Genomic DNA, 12,696 nt, shown 5'->3' with positions numbered 1-12,696 from the left:
CTTTTTAGAAGGGATCCATTTTTGTCCCTTTTTGCTCGGTGGCTGCGGTTTTCACTCTGCTTTCCCTCTGCCTCAGCTGAAGCAATTTGAACGACTGGAGCAGGAGGTGTCACGGCCCATAGACCACGACCTGGCCAACTGGATGCCAGCCCAGCCCCTGGCCCCAGGGCGGACGGGCGGCCTGGGGCCCTCAGACCGGCAGCTGCTGCTCTTCTACCTGGAGCAGTGTGAGGCCAACCTGACCACGCTGACCAACGCAGTGGACGCCTTCTTCACTGCCGTGGCCACCAACCAGCCACCCAAGATCTTTGTGGCACACAGCAAGTTTGTCATCCTCAGCGCCCACAAGCTGGTGTTCATTGGGGACACGCTGTCGCGGCAGGCCAAGGCAGCTGACGTGCGCAGCCAGGTGACCCACTACAGCAACCTGCTGTGCGACCTTCTCCGTGGCATCGTGGCCACCACCAAGGCCGCCGCCCTGCAGTACCCATCACCTGCCGCTGCCCAGGACATGGTGGACAGGGTCAAGGAGCTGGGCCACAGCACCCAGCAGTTCCGCCGCGTCCTGGGCCAGCTGGCAGCCGCCTGAGTCCAGATGACCAGAGGGATGGAGGACAGGGGAGGAGGGCAGCGATGGTCCGAGCTGCCCCAGGCACCTGTCCCAAGAGAGTCGCTGTGCCATGGGCATGGGACAGGCAACCTCAGTTCTGCCTGGGCCTGGTGCCCCAGACTGTCCAGGGATTTGTACATATTTATGATGGGGCAGGATGTGGGATGGTGCCTCCTCAGAGGAACCCAAGCAGAGCTGGGCCCCAGTAGCTGAGACTGGGCTGGTGGTTTTCCCTGAGTGCGCTGCAGGCCCAGGGAGGGTCCCAGTGCCGGGGACCGGGCCAGGGGCACACAGGCCCCTCAACCACACAGCCTCAGGTGACTCCTGGGGCTGACCTCAGCCCCGGAGGGTGCCTTGTCCCCCCGACAGGGCAAGTGCAGCTCTGGCCTGTTCCTTCTCTGCACCCGGAGAAAACCCTAAAAAACTATTTTTCATTATTGATTTTCCAATCATTTGACTAATAGTCTACATTTAAATAAAATTTTAAAAATGAAAAGCAGCCTCCTGAGGTGTGAGAGGCAAGAGGGACGGTGGTGGGAAGGCAGAAGTGTGCTTGCTCTCAGGTGCCACAGGGTAGGAGTGGTGAATGGAGGGGATCCGTGGTGAGGCTCTGGGCGGCCTCTTGGGAGGGTGAAGAAAAAGTGGTCCCGTCAGAAGAAAACCAAGGCCCCAGGAAATGTCTGGGTCTGGGAGTTGAGGCTGGAATGTCTTCAGCAAGGTGAGGGCGAGGTCTGCAAATGGCCGCAAGACCTGGGGAGCCCGGGCTCGGGGAGGGCTGGGATCGACCTGGGCTTCGAGGTCTGATGCAAAGCCAGCACAGTCCCAGAGCAGGTGGCCAGAGTGAGGGCAGGTGTGGGGACAGGAGCGGGGTGAGCCCTGCTGGGGCCCCCCACATCCCAAGGCAGAGAGCTCACGGCTGAGGGCACTGCTGGTGGCTACATGATTCCACAAAACAACTCACTTTCACAGACTTTATCCAGAACTTGGCTCTTAGAAGGAAGCTCATAATTTCAGCCTGTGGAACTTCTAAAATGTCTTATTTGAATTACACATGGACTTGGCCTCCAAATTGGGAGATGGGGGCCCAGAGGGGCCCTTGCCCTGGGTCGGTGTGCCCTCCCTGGACCTCTGGGGGTATGTCTGGCACCCTCGGTGAGGTGAGAGCCCTCGGAATCAGGAGGTGCTGCTCCCAGCTCTGACCATTCTGCATGTGAACTTGGGCCTCAGTTTCCCTATCTCTATGAAGAAGAGAGTAGGGCTGGGTGATCTGCTAGCCCTCTATGCTCTGAACTCTGCAGAGGGGACCCCAGTGAAGGCCGCCATCTCCCACCCTTCACCCACCCTGGCAAAGACACAGAAGTGAAGAGGCAAGCAGTTGCTCTCAGTGGGTTTATTTGGGTTTTAGACAGACCGGGGGCGGGGAGCAGGAGCTCAGGTGGTCTCCATAACCTCTCGAACCCAGGGAATAAACTCAGTGACCCTGGCGTACACGCCTGGTGAGAATGGGAGACACCGGCCACTGCCCCAGGACACGATGCCTACCAAGGTCCAGGCTCCATCCTTCTGGCAGACCAGAGGGCCGCCAGAGTCGCCCTGAGTAGGAGAAAGGACTTGTGTCCAAGCCTGAAAGAGGGTGCCTGGGGCCCTACTGTGCCCTGACCTGGCCGAGTCCAGGGTGGTGCAGAGAAATGACAAATGTGGGCACAGGCCCTACACGAGATACTTAGATCAGGTCGAATGGCAGCCCAGCTCTGCCACCTACTCCTTACCCTCTCACCCTGCCATGGTCTGTAAAACATCCAGCCCGCGGGGTTCGCGTGGCTTAAACACCCCTGGGAAGCCCCGCCCACACCCTGCCAGAGCGAGCGCCCGGGGGGAATCTGCTAGTGCCGGTCCAGCCTTCCGCCGGGGCACCGCTGGGGCACCGGGCAGGGAGCGGGGTTCAACAGGTCGTGGCAGAAAGGAGAGGCCCTCCTGGCCTGACCAGGGCGAGGTGTGGTCAGTGAGGGTGGGCAGGGTGGCCACCATGCAGCGGGGACGTACCATGCAGGAGGCGACGCCGCTGGCGCCAGCGCAGATCATCACGTTGGCGATCTTGGTGCCCCAGTACTTCTTGCATTCGGCGTTGGACAGGAGGGGCAGGACCGCCTGCTGCAGCCTGTCGGGGGTCTTGTTGGCTGGAGGGACAGAGGGGGTGGGGTCAGGGCCCCTCTTCCCACCCAGCCCACCCCAGGGAGGAGGCCCTGCGAGGTCCTGGTCCTTCACTGGCACGGTTACCATGGAAACCGAGCCCCGCCCCTTGCTTTAGACCTGAACAGCGTCTGTGGGACTCAGTTCCCTTCCGGTTCCACACCAGACGGGGTGACTGCTTCAAGCACAGGTGTTCAAAGAAACCCCGCCCCGCTGAGCCTTGGTGCTGTGTGGTGGGCGGAGGGGCGTGTCCACCTTTCCAGGCAAGGGGGTTCACGTCCTTCTGACTGGGGACACTGGAGGGGCCCCACCACCCTCTGCGGCTGACGAGGGAGCACCCTCCTCCTGCTGCCCTTTCGTGGCTGCTTCTGTCCCGTTCAAGGACCAGCCGGGGTGGGCCGTGGCCTGGGCAGAGAAGTCAGGACGCTGGAGGAAGAGAGGCAGGCAGAGCGAGCAGCCGGGGAAGGTGAGGCCCTGGCCGGACTCTCAGGGCCCCAAGCCAGACCTGGACATTTGACTCCCACCCCAGACTTCACGGCTAGCTGGACACCCCCCTCCTCAGGTCTGGAGAGAAGTCCGGGCTGGCAGTAGGATGCTGTGGGACTCCTTGCAGGTTGGTGAGTGTCATATATGATGGTACTTACGCATATCTTCAACTTACTGTTCAAGTATATCACTGTTAAACCTCGTTTTTATTCATGTTTGGTAGGTTTTAAATAAAGAAATGGAAAGATTTATGACTGTGTTGCAATTTACGATTGTGCTTGGAATTTACACCAAAAAACAGAATGAGTCGCACTCCTAAACAGCGCCTGCGAGGACACTCACCATTGTACCGGGTCTTGCCCCAGCCCGTGGTGGCGCAGCGGGAGCCCACAGGGAAGCTGGCGTTGGCTCTGGGCAGGCACACGGGGGACACGGTCTCTGAGAGGCGGGCAGGTGTGGCCAGCTTCAGCAGGGCAATGTCGTTGCGGACTGTATACTGGTCCCACAGGGGGTGTTCAAAAACCTGTGGGCACAAGAGTGGGGTGGGCAGGCCTCAGAGGGAGGACTTGGGAGATTTAGGGGGTGCACAGGCCCGGAGACTCAGGGGGTGCAGTGCCAGCGGGGCGGGGTGTGAGAAAGGAACATGGGGCTGGACAGACAAAATCTCTGGAGACTGGTGGGAAAATGACATGAGACACATTGCTGATGTTTAATTTTTGTATTTTCGTGTTTTTCCACGACGAGCAAGACATTCTATAATCAGCAACCACCTTCAGTATTTGTAAAGGAGCTTTAGCACTTGGGAAAGAAGAAAAGAAAGCTCAGGGCCGAGAGGCGCAGGTGGGGTGAGGCCTGAGCCGGCTGGCCGGCGTCCTCTGTGCCCACCGACCCTGCCCACCAGGCTCCTCCCTTGTCCCTGGAGCCCGGGGGCAGCCCTGCCATGGCCACACGAGCCCACCCTCCTCGGCCCGCCCCCCTGGCTCTACCTCAGCGATCCTCAGCACCTGGACAGCCTCCTCGTCAGAGCCGAGATCAGATGCCCCGGCCACCACGCGATGGCTCTTCCTGGAGGGAGAGGAGGTGGCAGGTGGTGCTCAGGCTCATGGCTGCCTCCTCAGAGGGGCGCCAGAGGAGTGTGCTAGGTGGGGTCAGCCCCAGCTGGGCCACTGAATCGCGTGGTGACCTCAGGGCATCCCTTTCTTGCTCTGGGCCTCAGTTTCCCCCTCTGTACAGTGAAGGCACAGGACTAGAGCAGCTGTCCTGGACAGAGCGGAGGGCTGAGGTAAGGGGCACTGGCTGGGGGTTTTCTCCTGCAGACTGCGGCTCTGCTTGCGGCTGGGGGACAGGAGCAGCTTCTTCCCAGCCTGCAGTTTGTCCAGACCCTTCCCCACCAGGTCGGGTTTGGGAGGAGTTAAAGGTTGTTCCCAGACACCCAGGGCCCCTGCTGCCTGAGCCCTGGCCTCACCTGACCCCACAGTGGGCGGCGGTGACCACCCAGCGCTGGCTGATGAGGGAGCCCCCGCAGAAGTGGAAGCCAGAGCGGGTCTGGGGAGAGGGGGGAGGGGGAGTCAGCCTTGCCTCTCCTGCCTGACCCCTCCTGGCCTAACCCAACCCCTGCAGCCTCCCCCTTACCTGCAGGGACACCTGCCAGGGCCAAGAGCTGGGGACAGCGTCCTCCCCATTGACGATCCTGGACAGGCCACTGAGCTCAGGGTAGATGGCAGGAACCCCGCAGCCTGGGGGCAGGGGCAGGGCAGCCAGTCAGTAGACGGTGTCCCAAGGGGACCAGGGGTGAAGACCCAGAGCTTCTAGGCCTCTGCAGCACCTGGCACCCAGAGCTTTGGCCGCTGCAGGGCACTCGGCCCTCTTCCACCCAGCTGGCAGCCACCCATGGGTGCCCTTGTGGAGGGTTCCAAAGGCTGAGGGCATCTGGAGTTGGGGCCCAGAGCTGGAAGGCTGAGTCGGGGGACCCCAGGTAGACAGCTCCCCGACCCGCTGTGTGCCCTGAGGAGAGTGTTCATCCTGCTCTGAGCCCAGGGTCCGGGGTCATGGGGTCTGTGATGTTCTGCTTGAGTCCTTGGTGCTCTCACTGCCTGAGTCTGCAGCAGGAGTGGGTTGGGTGAGGGTGTTACCCCACCTGGGGCAGCACAGACCCAGGAGGCTGCCCAAGTCCAGAGGGTGCAGTCAAAGGGAGGGACATGGGAGACAGTCTCAAGACAGATTTCACAGGGCTGGGTGGCAGATTTGGAGGGTGGAGGAGCCCAGACGGCCCCTGGCTTCTGAGCGGCTGAGGGAGACCAAGACGAGGCCGGGTCCAAGGTACGTCCAGTTGAGTTTGAGGTGCCTGAGGGACCTCCAGGTGGTAGAGGGGGCCCCAGGCCCAGTCAAGGACTGGGGAGCGGAGCAGAGGCGCCCAGGGAGGCTGAGAGGGGCAGCCGGGCAGGGAGCCAGCCGAGGAGCCCGGGGGCGGTTAGAGGTACGAGGACTTGGACCCTCCCATTCCCTGCTTCTGGGTGTGTGGGGCAGGGGGTGGGCGAGGCCGGACCCGGGGCTGCCAGGCCTGCCTGAGCCTCGCACTTACCAAAGCTGCTGCCAAAGAGGAGGAAGCCAAGGACAACCCAGAGAAGGGCCATGGTGTGTGGCTCAGGAGGTAGAGTGGGGTCTGCCCGAGGGACCCCCATTATATTTCCCCAGCCCACCAATCACAGCCTGCCTCGCCATGCCCTCCTTATCGTGAATCCCTGGGCTGAGAAGCACCTGGCTGCAGCGTGGGCCTGGGAGGGAGGTAGCCCTGGGGGGCCGCTCCTGGGAAGGTCCCCTGGAACCACAGGTGTGTGGGGCCAGCAGCGGGCTCGTCCCCCAGCTGCCCACTCCCCAGAGCAGGGCCCTGAGCACGCTCAGCAAAGGTGGATGGCGAGAACCCTGCAGCCAGGGGTGGGAGCGTCGGGTGAGGGGTGGGAGCCAAGGTCAGACTTCACCTGTCTGTGTCCTTTCTGGCCACTCTCTGGGGACGGGGACTAAGGAGAGGCCCTCTGGGGGACCCCCTGACGCCTGGCCCAGTGAAGGCCCAAGTGCAGGAGCAGAGTGAGGCCTTGGAGGCCCTGACACAGGAGACAGACACCATCAACGTGTCTTCCACCAGTTTTTTGAAGCTTTGTGGGAGGATGGTAGGCAAGGAGGCCAGGGTGGGGCCAGGGGCTCAGCGGGCCTCCAGGATCTGCCGCAGCCAGGGCATGAGCTTGGTGACACGGGTGTACACGCTGGGGCTGGAGGTGGAGCAGGTGCCACTGCCCCAGGACACAATGCCTACTAGGGTCCAGACTCCATCCTTCTGGCAGCCCAGGTGGCCTGGCTCAGGAGCCCCTGCACGCTGTTCCCAGAGGCCAGTCCAGGGCCTGACAGCCTGTAGACACTCCACACATGCACATGAAAGAAATTTCAGCTCCTTCTGTGGTTTGTACCCTTGGAAGTCTAGGCCACTTCCCTGGGGTGGAGTCCTATAATGGAGGCTCGATAAAGCTGGTTTCATTGATAAAAGAAAAGTGTGGGTGGTGCTGGCCATGGGGCCACTCTGAGGGAGGAAGGGCTGCCTGACCCCTTCTGGATCCCTTTTGGACCATCATGTTCCACTGCTCAGGTTGTGCACTGTACAACTCCTGTACAACAGGAGGTACCATTTGCTCAGATGCAGATGTCAGTGGAATTTCACCCCTTGTGCTGGCACCCCTCTGTTGAGGTCATTGGTGATCCACCAGGAGCCCTGTCTTCCCAACTACTCAGGCCGGAAAACCCTAGGAAGAGGCCTGCCTGCTACTTGCATTTCCTCTCTCTGCCCAAGCCCCTGGCCTGGGCTTTTGCCTGAACCCACCCAGGGTGGGAGGGAAGGGGTGCCAGGGAGCCCAAGAGGCCATACTGTTGCAGGAGGAGACGCCACTGGCCCCAGCGCAGACCATGAGGTCAGTGATGATGCTGCCCCAGAACTTCTTGCACTCGGCATTGGACAGGAGGGGCAGGGCCGTCTGCTGCAGCCTGTCGGGGAGGTTGGTGTCTGAAAGGGCAGGGTGGGTGGGCAGCAACAGCAGCCCGCCCTGCCCTGCAGCCTCCACCACCCTCCCGCCTGGCCGGCACTCACTCCCTGGTGTGGCTGGTCTTGCCCCAGCCCCTGGTGGCGGGCGCATAGCATCCCAGCAGGGAAGTCGTTGGCCTCATTGGGCAGGCACACAGAGGACACGGTCTGGGAGAAGCGGGCGGGCGCGGCCAGCTTCAGCAGATGTCACTGTTGACAGTGAACCTGTCGAACTCGGGGTTCTTGAAAACCTATGGGGCAGGGCCGGACAGCCGCAGTTGGGGTCTGGGAAGAAGCTGACACGAGGCAGAACCAGGGCGCCGGGCTACCCCTCATCGCCTCCGCGCTCCTCTCTGGACAACGGCCTGTTCAACTTGCCACCTCCCTGGCCCGAGGTACAGACCTTCCCCTGGGTGGAACCTCACACACCCTGACTTCCTCTTTGCCCCATCATGATGGAGTATTAGGGTGATTGGGAAGAGCTGGGGCGCCCCTTCCTACTCCCCCAGCCTGGGGGTTTTCAGGCCTCTTGGTCCAGCCCCTTTAGCCTGGGCTGCACACTCCCAAGGGCCCACCTTGCCTGGGGTCGCACCTGGATTCCAGGGGCCACCACATCTGGGCAATCTTCAGCACCTGGATGTCCTTAGCATCTGAGCCCTAGTCAAACTCCCCGACCACGACCAGGTCAGAGGTTCTGGAGAGGGTCAGAGAAAGGAGGTGCCGTGAGGTGGTGGGGCCAGGCTGGGGGTGCAGGGTGCTCTGTGTGCGCATGAGCGTGAGTACGTGCGTGTGCAGACATATGCACGCATGTGCCTGTGCACGCACATGCGTGGTGTTGATCACAGAGATGGGAGCTCAAAATAACAACTACTGCCCCCCCGAAACCACTGCGCCTACATGCTGCTGGTGTTTCCTCCCAGTGGCCCCTGGGAGATGGGCAGGTCTTGAGTTTTCCGCACATTTCCAAATAAGGAAATTGAGGAATGAAGGAGTTAAGGGACTAGTCTTCAGTGCTGAGGGTCTTCCCCGTACCCCAAGGGGTTTCCTGGGGGCCCTGGGCCCTCACCTGACCTCTCAGTGGGCGGCGGTGACCGCCCAGTCCTCGCTGATGAGGGAGCCCCCACAGAAGTAGAAGCCGGTGCTGTCCTGGAGGAAGATGCGGAGGTCAGCGCTGGCTGGACACCAGCAGCCCTGAGCCAGGCCAATTCCCCAGTGTGTCCCCTGCCCATGCGCAGAATCCCCCCCTGCCTGCAGGGACCCCTGCCTGCAGGGACACCTGCCAGGGCCAGGAGCTGGGGACAGCGTCCTCCCCATTGACGGTCCTGGACAGGCCACTCAGCACGGGGTGGATGGCAGGGACCCTGCAGCCTGGGAGTGGGAGTACGGGCTGAGGGTTGGAGGCCGAGGTTGACTGTGGGCCCCCCAACCTGGCTCCCACTGCTCCAGGAATCCCCCAGGGACAACTCAGTCTGATGTGGGCTTCAGCACAGACAAGCCCAACAGGTTGAGTGTGAGGTGGTGGCAGGGCCAAAGCACAGGCTGGGAGGCTGGGCTTCGTGGGTTTGAACCTGGCCCCATCGCTGCCCAGCTTAACCGCTCTGAGTATCAGTTTTCTCATCAGCAAAATGGGGATCACATTGCTAACCTCACAGAGTTGGTATCAGGATGCAGGATGGGTTGGTGGGCACAGCAGGAGCTTGCTCTGCTCCTGGAACAGGAACAGTAGTCAGTGCTCAGTGAACACGAGTTTCAAAGGGCTTGAGTTCCAGAGCCACAGAGGGCTGCTGGGGGCCCAGCCACACCTACCCACTTGCTCACCATCTGAGCCTGTTTGGGAGTCATGAACTGTTCTGAGAACTTTCTGTCCCTCTGTACTTGTCCTCCCTGTCCCCTGCACAGGGTGTGAGGCCTCAGGGCAGCCCAAGGTAGGTCCACCTCCTCCCCATGGGCCTCACACTGGCTACTCTGGTCGAATCCTCCCAGCATCCCTATTGCAGAGCTGGGGCTGGCGAGGCTCAGAGCGGGAGAGAGACTCGCTCAGGCTCCCACCACTGTGCACAGCGGAATTGGGAGCAGGGCCCCTGCTGCCCCTTGCTGGCCTCGGGCTTGGAGGGGAGGGGAGACAGCCTTCCTGGTCCGTCTGCCCCCTCACCCACCAAAGGCCGTGCCCAGGAGGGTGCAGCAGGAGAGGAGCCAGACGGAGGTCATGGTGCCGTGGTCAGCGAGGCGTCGGGCGCCTGCCTGGGGGGCTCCCCATTATATCCCTGTGCACCAGGCTGTTATCTTGAGACCTTGAGGTGATAATCCCTTTCTTGGGCATGTGCCCAAGTGGGCAGGATGTGCCAGAGCAGGGCTGGCATCTGGGCCTGGGACGGCAGCAGCTGCAGCCCATGGCTGGGCTTGGGCCAGGGCCAAGGGCAGAGGTGGGGCTGAACAAGGCGGCCCTCACTCTACAGCCAAGGGGAAGGGAAAGGGGTCAGGACACTTGGGCTTCCTCCTGCAGGCCCTGCCTCCTTGGGAGGGGCCCTGCGGGCAGCAGCCAGGCCTGGGCAGGGTGTGAGGCCCAGCCTTGCCTCTCCCAGTTTGGAGGCTCTCAGACAAGTAAATTAATTGGTCTGTTAGTTGTTCAAAACTCCTGGTAGTGTGGTCATGTAGCGGGAGGTGTGGGGACCGAGGTATGGGTGAGGGCGAGGGTGGCCAGGGGGCTGAGGATGCTTCCCCCGGTCGCGGGGATAACCAAGAAGGCTCGGTGAAGGCTCGGGTCAGTATCCATGGCGGTCACTCGGGCTGTGTGCAGCGTGGCTCAGAGGGGCAAGCCGCCCACTGCCCACTCACTTGGAGCCAGGCCCCTTCACCCAGGCGCCATGGGTCCCTGGAGCTGAGCATGAGGCATCCCAGGGCAAGACTGGGCCCAGGGGTCAGCCAAGGGGCCCTGCTATCTCCCTGGGGAGAGCTGGTAGAAGTTGGACCAGATGGAAAAGAAGGGGTGGAGAGGCCTGTTTCTGGCTTGGGTGGCAGGGTGGGCAGGGAGGCCCTTTCCCAGCAATTGGGAAACTAGGGAGGGAGAAATTTGAGGGTGAGGCTGCCAGGCACAGGGCAAGCCCCCAAAACACACAGGGAAAACGATATCTCATGGCTGGTTTTAATTTCCATTGCATTGATGATGGCAGTGCAGCGGTTCACAGTACAGGTTTCAGCACAAAACAGCTGTGGGGGCTTGGGCAATTTACTTACCCTCTCTGATCCCATTTCTAAGTATGTAAAATGGAGGTGCTTATAGTACAGAGCCCACATTATGGAAGGACACGGCCCGTCTTGAGCATGCTAGGACCAGGCCTAACACACAATCCACGCTCGTTGGTCCTTTGTACTTCTCCTTCTTGAACTGCCTGTTGGTGCCCGTTGCAAATTCTAGACGACTGTCCAGTGACAGGGAGGGATGGCCACAATGTATCAGGTGGGAAAGCAGGGCACAAAACAGGACGCAGAGTGTGGCCCCGTCTGTATGAAACCATACTACTGTCTGTGCAAATCCATTCATCCCACCCGCGGATGCTTACCAGGCTGCTACTGGAAGAGAAGGAGGAAGAGAAAAGAAACACCAATTCCTGCTTCTAGCAAGTTTACCTGGGAGAGGATGGGGCGAGTCTAGGGAAGAGAGTAAAAGAAAAAATAAGTAAAATATACATTACTACTAGCTGGGGAGTAATCATTACTATTATTAATAATAATACCGAGGCAGGAGGGCCTCACTCAGAAGGGGACATTTTAGTTGCAACCTAAGAGTTTGCGGGAGTGCGCCAAGCACGGCTCGGAGGAGCCGGTGTCCAGGCAGAGGGAACGGCCAGAGCAAAGGCCTGGCGGCCCGCATCTGGGCGTCGCAGGAGGCCCGCGCGGCCAGAGGGGACAGAAGAGCCAGAGGGCAGGAGGCCAGGCGGAGAGGCCAAGGGGGCGGACCGAGGAGGGCCCTGGTGAAGACACCGTGGGAGCGGCTGGCTGTGATCCTCCGGCCGCCGCGGCGCCTTTCCGCCTGTCCAGCTGCGGTGACAGCCCCTGGTGCCAGGTGGCAGCCGCCGAGGGGCTGGCAGGGCCGGAGTGGGGAAGACGGGGCAGCTGGGGGAGCGGACGCCACGGCCGGAGCTGACCCTTGGCCGCAGCCTTGGGAGCCGACAGGTGGCCGGGGCCCTGCCCGCCTCGCGCCCCGGACGCAGCGCCTGCCGAGGCCTGGGAACCCGCGCAGCTGCAGGTGGGGCGCGGAGGGCGGGCCGCGCAGAGTCCCCGATTCCTGCTGCCCCGGGGAGGGGCCAGAAGCTGGCTGGGGCGGGACCCGCAGCCCGCCGGCCCCGCGCTCCCTCCTGGCCCCCCGGACCCGGGACAGCGCACTCCGCCGGCCCTCAACCCCGAGGAAGGCCCCCTAAGGGCGGAGCGTTAGATGCCGGGCATCCTCCAAATCGACGTGCCCTGAGCTGCCTGCCTCGGGGCCGTTGCCCGTGCTGTTCCCAGTCCCTTAGAACGCCCACCGCTCTTCCGTCGTGGGGCCGTGGGCGCCTCCTCGCGGGCAGCAGATCTGCGCGGCTGGGCCTGGCCAGCTCTCAGCAGGCGTCATCAGAGTCGATGGATGAGTGGATGGATCTCTGGCTCCAGCCGTTGTTTAGCCAAACAGTTGACAGTAGAGACCATTTTCCTGGGTTCCACCTTTCCGCTATTTCTAACCCCCCACCCTCTGGTTTGGAACCCGCCCCCTTCTCCTCCTAGACTCCTGGAGCCACCCATCTCTGCTCATGCAAACTCCCAGGGAGAAGGCGCGGCCCTGTTTGCGGGTTGTCTGCCATCTCAGAAAACATTAGCTCTGCTCTTGTTACCTTGTTGCAGGTATGTGGCGTCTAGTGTGTTTAATGGCAATACCGAAGAAAGCCAGGAAAAGGGGTAACAATGAAATTTAATTCGGGAGATGACTCGATCCAAGCGCGCACGGGGAGCGGAATCTGGGGGCCGCTCTCTCCTAGCAGCCTGGTTTTGGGGGAAGAGCTTTGCTGCAGACAGGAGGCCCTGATCCAGTCCCTGCTCGGCTACCTCTGGGATTGGCCCCGGGGTGGGGGTTGTGCCAGGGTTCCAGGTCCCGCCCAGCATGGAGGCAGGGGGCTGCGGGGCATTGCGCATGCCTCCCTCCAAACTGGCACCTCTAAGACCGTGGCTTCTTTCCCGACGCCAGACCTCCTACGTCAGTCTCCTTAGGTGAAGGAGCTGCTCCCCGAGGGGGACAAATCCCACCCGCCCTTTTTATTAAAAATGAAATATACTGAAGTGTAATTTACGTATGGTGAGGATGCACAGAGGGATGAAT

At 61.4% G+C, this 12,696-nt stretch overlaps 2 protein-coding genes and 1 pseudogene across 3 annotated transcripts in view; 1 reads left to right on the top strand and 2 right to left on the bottom strand.

The window, feature by feature from the left end:
* Nucleotides 1–2,325, top strand: part of BCAR1 (BCAR1 scaffold protein, Cas family member) — a 39,991-nt gene extending 37,666 nt beyond the window's left edge. For both annotated transcript variants that reach the window (XM_058528294.1, XM_058528293.1), the window contains exon 7: nucleotides 77–2,325. In XM_058528294.1, coding sequence (XP_058384277.1) covers nucleotides 77–589 — 513 coding nt within the window. In that variant the 3' untranslated portion in view covers nucleotides 590–2,325. The remainder of the gene's footprint in view (nucleotides 1–76) is intronic.
* LOC131395951 (chymotrypsinogen B-like) lies at nucleotides 2,034–5,919 on the bottom strand. Its single transcript, XM_058527716.1, has 7 exons — nucleotides 5,868–5,919; nucleotides 4,919–5,022; nucleotides 4,752–4,831; nucleotides 4,273–4,351; nucleotides 3,629–3,809; nucleotides 2,654–2,787; nucleotides 2,034–2,203 (listed from the first exon to the last, which is right to left on the bottom strand). Exons 1-7 carry the CDS (start codon nucleotides 5,917–5,919, stop codon nucleotides 2,042–2,044), a joined length of 792 nt encoding a protein of 263 aa, XP_058383699.1. The 3' UTR covers nucleotides 2,034–2,041.
* Nucleotides 5,920–6,485: 566 nt separating this feature from the next.
* On the bottom strand, nucleotides 6,486–9,560 carry LOC131395950 (chymotrypsinogen 2-like; annotated as a pseudogene).
* Nucleotides 9,561–12,696: the final 3,136 nt, after the last annotated feature.

This window comes from Diceros bicornis, chromosome 32 (assembly GCF_020826845.1).
Source record: "Diceros bicornis minor isolate mBicDic1 chromosome 32, mDicBic1.mat.cur, whole genome shotgun sequence".
NCBI lineage: Eukaryota > Metazoa > Chordata > Mammalia > Perissodactyla > Rhinocerotidae > Diceros > Diceros bicornis.
The sequence above is the reverse complement of the archived record's forward strand: the minus strand, read 5'-3'. Positions and strand labels throughout refer to the sequence as shown.